This window comes from Geospiza fortis, unplaced genomic scaffold (genome assembly GCF_000277835.1).
Source record: "Geospiza fortis unplaced genomic scaffold, GeoFor_1.0 scaffold12, whole genome shotgun sequence".
NCBI lineage: Eukaryota > Metazoa > Chordata > Aves > Passeriformes > Thraupidae > Geospiza > Geospiza fortis.
In genome coordinates, this window is record NW_005054323.1 from 3,323,472 (window position 1) to 3,333,175 (window position 9,704).

The window sequence follows — 9,704 nt, forward strand, 5'->3', positions numbered from 1 at the left end:
CTTCCGATTTGAAGGGTTGTCCAATCGTGACAGCTGATTAAAAATGTATCTTTTCTTTACTGTTTCAGTTCCTAGTAAGCAATTTATCTGACTGCTGAAAGATAAGGCCAAGTCTATATTTTGTTGTCTTCATATCACCTGTGTTTCAAATGTTCTCTAGCACACATTCCACAGACATAAAGGCAGTAGGCACCCAATTCAAATCCCAACTGAGTGAAGTTTTTTGCATCTAATTTTTTTAGGCTATTCTGAAATTGTCAGTATAAATCCAGGGGGCAGGTATGTTAAGCTTGGCCTTTTCCCCAAAGTCTTATTTTCATAAATCATAAACGATTCTGACATTATTCTAGTAATATTTCCCCTTGACTGTCATGGCAAGAATTGCACCAGAGATGAAGAATCAAGAGAGAGAAGTTTGTTAATGTTTCTAATAAATGTTTTACAGATACATGGTTGTTTCCTTTCTAGATAAAATTTATTGCATTTTTAATTTTTCTTATCCCTAGAATTACCTGATCTTTGTCTTAAGAAATCCATACTATCTTAGAATCATAAAACAGCTCAGGTGGATGGAGCTTCAAGAGATCATCCAGTCCAACTTCTTGCAGAAAAGGGAGCCTAGATAAGACTATCTAACACCCTTTTGCAATGCAGCTTAAAAACCTCCACCAATTGGAACTCTGCCACATCCCTGCAGAAGTTGTTTCAGTAATTATTGTCCAGAAAAAAAAATTTCTTGTGTTCAGATGAAACATGTTTGTGTCTGATCTTACATCAAGATGAAATATGTTTGTCACATTTTCTTTTTCTATAGGCTGTGCCACTGATGGTTTTTTTCCTTCTTCTTTAGTCAGTAATGCTGGAGTGCATGTAGTACTCAGTTAACAGCTACTAATTTAATAGCCCAGCACACTTACGGGCGTTGTTGTCTGTCCTGCCTCCACTGACACAAAACAGTATCAAGTACCAGTGGCCAATTAGATGTGGAATGCTTGGTTCCTCCCCCTGGGCACAGCATCTCACAGTGGGATGATGTAATTTTATCAGTCATGCAGTGAGGCTTGATGGCCCATTAGCAGAAGATATCCACCTCTTCCCCCCCCACCCCGCCCCCGCCCCGAGGGAGTTATCAGGGATGAGTCATGGAAGAGATAAAGAACACTGCCCCACCTGGTTTTAACAGATGGTGATAGAATACATGCTTTTGGTTATATCTTGCATTGCAACCTAAGGCAGTAGTTAAGCAGAAGCCCAGGGAAGACAATGGCCCATTATTAGACCAGGCAGGGGAAAAAGTTACAGATAATGCTGGCAAGACAGAGGTTCTCAGTACCTTCTTTCCTCCTTGTTCAGCAGAGTGCCCAGAACCAGACCGTAGCCCCCAGGATCAAGCAGCTACAACAACACACATATTGACCCACATAAATACAAGGCCCAGGAGGGAATGTACCCCAGAGTATCAGCAGAAGTGGCTGATATTGTTGCAGGGCCACTGTCCTATCACTTTTGAAAATTCGTAGAGATCAGGGGGCATCCCTGATGACTGGAAGAGGGCAGATCTCACACCCGTCTGTAAGAATGGCCCAAAAGAGCCTTACTGCAGTCCCTGGGAAAGTGGCAGAACAAGCCTCCTAAGAACTATTACCAACTAAATGAAGCAAGTGACTGGGAAAATCCAGCACAGATTTATCAAAAACAAATCATGCCAGGCTAACCTGATAACCTTTCTGAAACAAATTACCATATTCAGTCAATAATGAAAAAGCAGTGGATGTTGCTTGCCTGCACTTCAGTAAAGCATTTGACATATGTCCCATAGCTAGACAAATGTCAAATATAGACTGGATGGGGGTGATCTGTGAGATGGGCAGGAATCATCTCATAGGTGATCAGCTTGTTTTACTGAGGCTGGCAGCCTGCCCCAAGTGGGGCCCCCTAAGGATCAGTACTGGGCTCCATGTTGTAACATCTCCATGAATGATCTGGATGATGGCACCAAAAGCACCCTCACCATGTTTGCTGTGTCACTAAACTGGGTGTTGAGGGGGACTCATCAGCAGGGAGAGTCACCTTTCAGAGATATGAACAGGCTGGAAGGTCGGGCCACAAGAACTGTGTAAAGTTCAACCAAGAAAGTGCACAGTCCTGCACCTGGGAGCACAAAACTGAAGAGCCTGGCCAGGCCAGGACCCATGAGCTGTGGGACAGCCTTGCAAAGAGGAGCCCAGGGGTCCCAGCAGACAACACACAGACACCAGGTCAGCAGTGACTGCTGCAGCTACTGAGGCAAAATGGATCCTGAGATGCATCCATGGGGGCACTGCTAACAGAGAGAGATGTGACCATCCCACTTCACCAGCGTTAAGTTAGCTCATTTCAGTCCACAGAATTTTCAGGAGGGACGTCAACAAAGTTTTCCAAAACTTAAAGGCGTGACTGCAGATACTATTGAGACCCTCCTTTTCTCTAGGGGCAGTGGATACAAGTTGTAGTGAGGGAGGTTTCCTCTCTATGTAAGAAATAACTGTTTTTACAGTGATTTAAGGAGAATTATTTACAATGAGCGTGATTTTATAATGATGAATGATTCACTGGAACAACTTCCACAGGTTTATGTGGTAAAGTCCCCATCACAGGAGGTTTTCAAGATGCAGCGGACAGTGATGCTCGATAATCTCATCCAGGCTGCCTTTCCACAAAAGTTTAGGAGGAATTAGATAGCCTCTTATGGTCCCTTTAGCCTGGACTGATCTGTGGTTCTTTTGGCCCCCTTTAAACAGTGAAACAATTTCTTCTTGATAGGTTTTGAATTTAGTTTATAAAGCAACAGTCTTCTTTAACAATAATACTGCTTTGCACTGTGAAGTATTTCTTTATAGGTTTGAAGTCTGTAGGGTAGATGGTGGAATGCTCTGAAAATCTAGTGACAGGCAAAGGTAACACCTTTTGTAAAGCTGTCTGTATGAGTCTGAGGTGTGAAAATAATCTCTCTTTAGTTAGTTTTCAGCTTGTAGAACATTCATTACTATTATGTCTTGGAGACTGCAGTAAGTAGATGTGTATTCCACTGATTAATACCAACAGAAAAATAATTAAACCCCAACTTTGGGTGTCATACAAATACCCAATGCTTATTCCCCTGAGCAAAGATCTGGAAGAATAAATAGGTCTTAAGTAGAGAATCGCAGATGCTTTTTGGAACTGGCGGCACCCTTCCTCTGCACTCTGAAGAAAAACAAATTCAAAATTCAATAATCAAGATAACGGCACAGACCTGAACTCCCTAGGTATGCTGTCTTCAAGAAAATTGGATACCATAGCTAAGCACATATTACTTCTTAAGCAAACTCATCTTGAGAAGTTACTTACCTCTGCCTTCTGTCTCATGTCTCACACTGTGTATTGATGCCTACTTGTTTTGAGATTGTTGTGGAAGTGAGCTTTAATTTATTCACATATACCCTGTATGCATACTGAGGTATTTGTGGAAGAAACAGGAACAGTATGCTGTCCATCTACTAATCTGTTACTTCCAGATGCCCCATAATATCCTTCAGTGGACCTGGAAACAACAATTAGCCTGTGGCTGGGAAAACCTGATAATACTAAAGTATAAGTGCTGACCAGAAGGCAATTTTGCTTTTATAGGAGGATGATTAAATGCATGTTCGAAGGAAAAGATGCGTGTTTTTAAGAACACTAGGAACAGGCTAGTCATTTCTAATGTACATCTCAAAAACAAAGCAAATCAATGAAAGGTTACAAGATGTACTTTTAAAAGAGGAAAATGCAAGGAGAAAAATGTAGTTTTAAATGGCATTCTCAGATTTTCCTTTAAGCCTGTGATTAATAATCTTTGTGTTTCTACCACGAGGCAAGCTCCTTTAGTCCTACCCACTATATATTTTAACAAAAAATACCTTAACTTGCTTAATTTTGGGCACCATTAATCCTGTGATATCTTTGCCTCCCGTTTTGAAATGCCAAAATGCTAAATCTTTTGGACAAATTTTAGTCCACTAGTAAATTAAGAAGTATGAATTTTTGGCCCCATGTATAGAAAAAAAAATTTTGTCATAAAATGACATTGTGTTAATCTACTATAAAGAGTAAATTTAAAATTGTATTGTCTGAGCAGTTTTGCATGGAAATTCTGATAGTCAAGTAAGGTGAGGTGGAACAGGAAAAAAAGTTGTAAAAAAATACAATTCCTCCTACAGGCAGTAGTATTGGATTTGAGGTGTTACATTAAGGGAACTCCAAGCAAACTCACACTGTGCTGCTGATGTCAAAACTGAGAATGTACCTGTTAACAGCAGGTTACAAGAATTCTTTTTCCAGGACATGAGTAGAGAGACAGCTTGGGTTCACAACTGAATGCTGGTGGGGTCCCATAATTCCTTAATTCTAATAAAAGACAAAGTTCAAACTAGCATTTTGTTCACCTGCTACTCTAAGAAGCACTGTTACATACATTCTCAAATCAACTTTACTTTTAAGTTACATTGGTTTATTTTCTCATAAACTTTTTAACTCAGATAATAGCTTAAGAAATCTAGCTTTTATGACTAGAATATGACTAAGAATAAACAATAGGTATAAGATGATTTCTAAATCTAAATTATTTCCAATTATTCTAGTAACATAGTTACAATACTGATTAATTCATACAAATAATTTTTACTATCAATTAAATAGAAGGAATAAATAATACTATTAATAATTATAAATAATAAATAGAAGATAGGTGATGTAGAAAAAACTTCTAAATTTGAAATGTTTTTCTGCCTAACTTCAAACATTAAAGGCTTCTTGCTTTTATGAATATGTAATACAATGATAGGTCAGACAGTTGGAAACAAATTATTCTGTCTGAGATAAACAGGTTTCTTGTATATAAACCAGAAATAGAGAAGGTAACACACTTCCATTTACCACTTTGATGTAGAAATCTACAAAACAGCGTTTCCTTCTTCCTCTGTAAAAAAAATTGACCTCTTTTAAAAATTCCCTTGAAGCCCTATATACTGGTTTCAGTTCAGGCATTGTCAGCAAATGCTGTTGTCAGTGTCTCAGTGTTCTGTGGAATTTGATTAGTAAAAGATAGAAGTCCAGTCTTGCAAAAGTTCCTTAACAATGCAACCAATCCTGAAGACCTTAGTCCAGCATCACTGTGGAGTGCCTTAAAAGTGATAATTCCACTTAAAAAGTAAGGAATAAATGTCACCTTACTCCTTCTGTTTTGCAGTGAAGTATCAAATTTTTGATTGAGTTTTCTCTAGCTAAAAAAGCAACACATGCTATTATAAACTATTTTACTGTGTTTTCTTTGCCTTCCTGTGACATTATTTATAAAGATAGCTGATATACTGTACTACAATATCAGTAAAATCAGTAAGTAAGTAGTAAGGCTTAGGTAGTAGTAACTAAGTAGTGAGGCTTAGGTATTTAATTGATTTACTTCAAGTAGGCTTGATTTCCCTTATACTTCCAACAGAAAAAGGACATGCATGTAAATAGCAGTGAAAAACTAAGTTTCTTCCATTATGATGCTGTATATGTTAAGTCATCTGGTGGTAAATATAGGATTTAAATAAAGAAATATGTGTCCAGTATATAGGATCTTAAATAAATGTATGTCCTGCGTATACAATTTCATTAATGAATTATTTTTTGCTTACAGAATACTTCTGTATATTTAACTACAATTAATTTGGTAATTAATTGGGCAAAATTCTTGGGTAGTACAGAAGTCTTCATATGAAAATACAGCATTGCCTCCTGTTGTTAAAGGAAAGGGTCATAAAATTTATATTTAAACGTCACTGCTACTGAAGATATGGGTTGATAAGGGCTTCAGTAAAATAAAATCATGGAATAACTGTAGTGATGAGCAAGCCCAGTATACTTAGAGCCTGGTTAGTGTAGCTATGATTTGAGTCAGAAGAATTGCATAGGTTATATTATTACATTTAAAATTATTATGGTGTGGTTTATTTCCAAATGCCAATTTTATTATAGGATTTTGAAGTCTTAAAATAATATTGAAGATTAATTATGTATTTCAAAGCTGCTGTAGATGCATAGGTAAGCATATTAACAATTATTGGTCTATAAAATGCTTGTTTAGAAGCTGTCAAAACTTTGACTCTTCAGTATTCCTTTTCTTCTGTACTCTTTCCCATAATTTCAATTAAATTTTAATCACGGTGTAGTTATCTTCAGGGTGCTGTTGTGGAATAATTAAAAGTGCAGCTGAAATTAAAGCAATTCCCAGGCAGAGTACATGTAAAAACAAGCTAGAAGTTGTGCCGTCACACTGCACAGCATACCTCAGATTTTGATATGTTGCTCTTTTTATGGAAACTTCAGTTTCTCTGCCTCACCATTTCCTCTGAAGATACTGGTGGAAAAACTCAGTAGATTGAACCTGAATACTGGGAGTATGACAAAGGAATTATGACCTCCTCACTTACAGGCATCCTTTCTTTCCCCTGAGAGCATAAGAATCCTTAAAATGTTATGTGCACATGGTAGAGCCAGTCAAGCACTCCCCTCAAAACAGAACTTGTTTAAGGCTGAAAGGGGCAAACCAACTTGTTTTATGCAGCACAGTTAACTGCTCCTTTCCTCTGTTGTGATCTATGTTTTCGCTGTATCTATCCATGCATGATCCCAAAAAGGAGAGGGAAAAACGAGGCCTATGTGTCCCATGAAACTGAAACCAGGTTGGAGGTGAAAAACAAACGAGCAGTCAGACGTTGTTTGGTAGAGGTGATCTTGCAGAAGAAACATTATGTAAGAAGGAACATTTTAGTCACCCTTGAATGAAAATCAGACACAGGAATTAGGTGCTTGATTAGATTAAAAAGGTACCAATTCAGATCACAAGCAATATATTGCCTGAGGAAGCCAAGTGTTAAAATGCCAGCACGTATTATCACATGTTCTCATGCCTGGGGCTTTTAAAACACCATAAGAGGAAATCAATCAGCTCAAAAACATATCCATGGAAAGAGAACTGGAGCACAAAAATGATCCAAGACAAAAAGCCTCAAGTAGGCTCAAACATTGTAAATCCATTATATACACAGTGTGAGACATCTCAGGCAGTGATTATGGAACGATTCCTGTAGTGTCATTTGTGCATTATTTATCATTTTGGACCAGATTGCTATAGCCAAACTCAGTTTTTATTTAAAAAAAAAGAAGTTTCCTTTATCTGCAATCAATGAAATCCAAAAGTTGTGTAGTAGATGCAGTGTTGCCTAGAGGATCATGTCCTGAGCCTTGAAATAGATGGATTTTTTTCCAGAATAATACAGAACTGGACTGTACCTGCCATAAATATGAACATCTGAAAATCCCATCTTCTTAAAAGACCATTAGTACCATCAAGAGTATTTCTGTGATTGACTCATACAGTTGGCAGTTGCTACAAGTTATTGTCAGGTCTCTTTTCTCCAACTCTGTTATGCAACTTTTATTGAAATTTTTCATTGAAATGCTTTGGAAGGGTCAGAGGAAAGGAAACAAGAACAAGAATAAGCTAGTCATAATTCCATTGCATAATTAGTGGAATACCATAAAACCAGCATCAGCAATACCAATAGCCACCTTAGTGAAAAGCGGTAAAATTAATTAAAAGTCCTTGTTAGCTTTACATCACATTGATTTTAGAATACCACTTTTTAAATTTTACTCACTTGTCCAACAATTTCTGTACTTTCTAAGTACTTTACTGCCTTAGGACATTCAAGTGCTGATATGTCCATCAACTCTACTTGCCAGACCACAGTTCCTGAGAGACAGAGCGAACAGCACCTGAGAGACTGGTGCTGTGCTCAGTGGCATCAGTGATTATGAACACCCTAACACTGGTGCACAATGCAGTAGGAAGTTTAAAGTTTTCATAGAACAATATTGAAATGTCATTCCTCAGGGTTCAAGGGTTGTGCTAGAAATCATAATAAAAATATTGATTTAAATCTGCTGGTTACATTTCTCTGAGATAAGCTTAAGAAATGCCTTCAGAGATTTTTTGTTCATAATCAAGATTAAACTGTTGTCAAACTATTTAAAGGTTAGTTAAGTGCCTGTATCAAAAAGCATAATGTAAAGGTGACCTTAAAAATCTGTTTCATATATGGAACCTTACATCTTACATCTAATGTTTTTTAGTGAGGTTTTAGAGTAAGGTCATTACAGATCCCTCTGTTTTGATTTTGTGTCTTGCTGCTTCATTTTGGGTATATCAGCTGAGATGCATCCAGTTTACTGAAATATATTCTTCATCTGCCACTTTATCCTTAGTTTGAATTGTCATAATAAAATGTTCAGCAATGAAGAGTTTCTTTTCAGTTCATCTCTAACTCTACAGGGATGCCAAGAAGTGACCAACTATTTCTATGACATGAGGGTTGTTTAGAAAACTGTAATCCATTAAGATTATTAAATATTTTAATTTTTTTTTTTGTGAAATCAAATGATTGCTACATTGACTTGAGCATTAATTGTGCCTGAAAGCTTTTTGATAGGTGTGATTTTTCATCTGGGGAAAGACACCATGCAGAAGCTGAGAGAACTGATATTCATGACATATGAAGACTGCTACTTTTAAGTAATAAATACCACAGATCTGCAAGATAAAAATAAGCTGTTGTGAATTGCTGAGTGGTCTCAGATTGTTCTGTCTTCTCTGATATCCGGAGTGTTCAGCATTTTGCAGCAGCAAGTAGTTCTAGTTCACATAATACAAGTGTACTGCAATGCCTGCAAAACCCATAGGGGTTAGCTGTTGTACAAGAGACCCAGTGCTTTTGATCAGGGCTCAAGGTCATAAGAGAATCACTGCCAAATTGTACTGCAGCCTGTTTGGGGGAAGAAAGATGTTACCTATGTATAATTCTGTAAGAAAACCAGTAAACAAAATTCTTAACTTGTCATTTCTGTATTTCTAGTAACAAAGAATATATGAAGAGTAAAACTAAGAGAAGTGACCATGGTTAATGAAGAGCACTTTCTGCACTCCTTGTTTAAGAAGAAGGAATTTGCTGAGCCTAATAGACAAAGAGTAATAATCAACAGAACTAATTCTAAGAAGTGCCAGGATCTTTGAACCATAGAAAGAATTGATGGACTTGACAAAAATGACATGAAACATTCCACACTCTGCTGTCATCTGTCCTTGCTTGCTCAGCTGTGAAGAACTGTGTATTCAGGCTGCTTTCTACAATATTGCCAATCACCTTTTTTGGACTCTGAATTGATATTTTCTTATCAGCTCTCTAGTGGTTTCATTTGCATGCATTCTGTAACTATGCACAAGCAAAATCTATTACCTACTTTACCTATTTAAAAATAAGCACAGTGGTGAATAAAATCAATTTCATTTTTCTGACCCACTCCATTCTAATTGCTTAGGTCCACATCAGTGGAAACTGGAACTGATGTTGTATGAGGGTTAGGGCAAATATCTGCTCATACCATATGAAAATGAGCTTCTAAAGATACTTTCACTGTTGGTAAAAAGGAGATAAAAATATTATTTATAACAAGGCCTTATGTTGTGTACATATATTGTCCTTGAAATATTTTTGATTTTACTTTATTTCTTGTAAAAGAGAAATTCTATAATTTATTTAGAAAATACTACTGTAAACTATAGTTTTATTGATGAATAAATGATTTTTTTCTGAAGACTA

General features: G+C 37.0%; 1 protein-coding gene across 1 annotated transcript in view; it reads left to right on the forward strand.

The window, feature by feature from the left end:
• The window catches only part of PIP5K1B (phosphatidylinositol-4-phosphate 5-kinase type 1 beta), a 95,376-nt gene extending 85,672 nt beyond the window's left edge, over positions 1-9,704 (forward strand). The window contains exon 16 of the mRNA XM_005420853.2: positions 8,961-9,704. Within this exon, the coding sequence (XP_005420910.1) occupies positions 8,961-8,963 (3 nt within the window). The 3' untranslated portion in view covers positions 8,964-9,704. The remainder of the gene's footprint in view (positions 1-8,960) is intronic.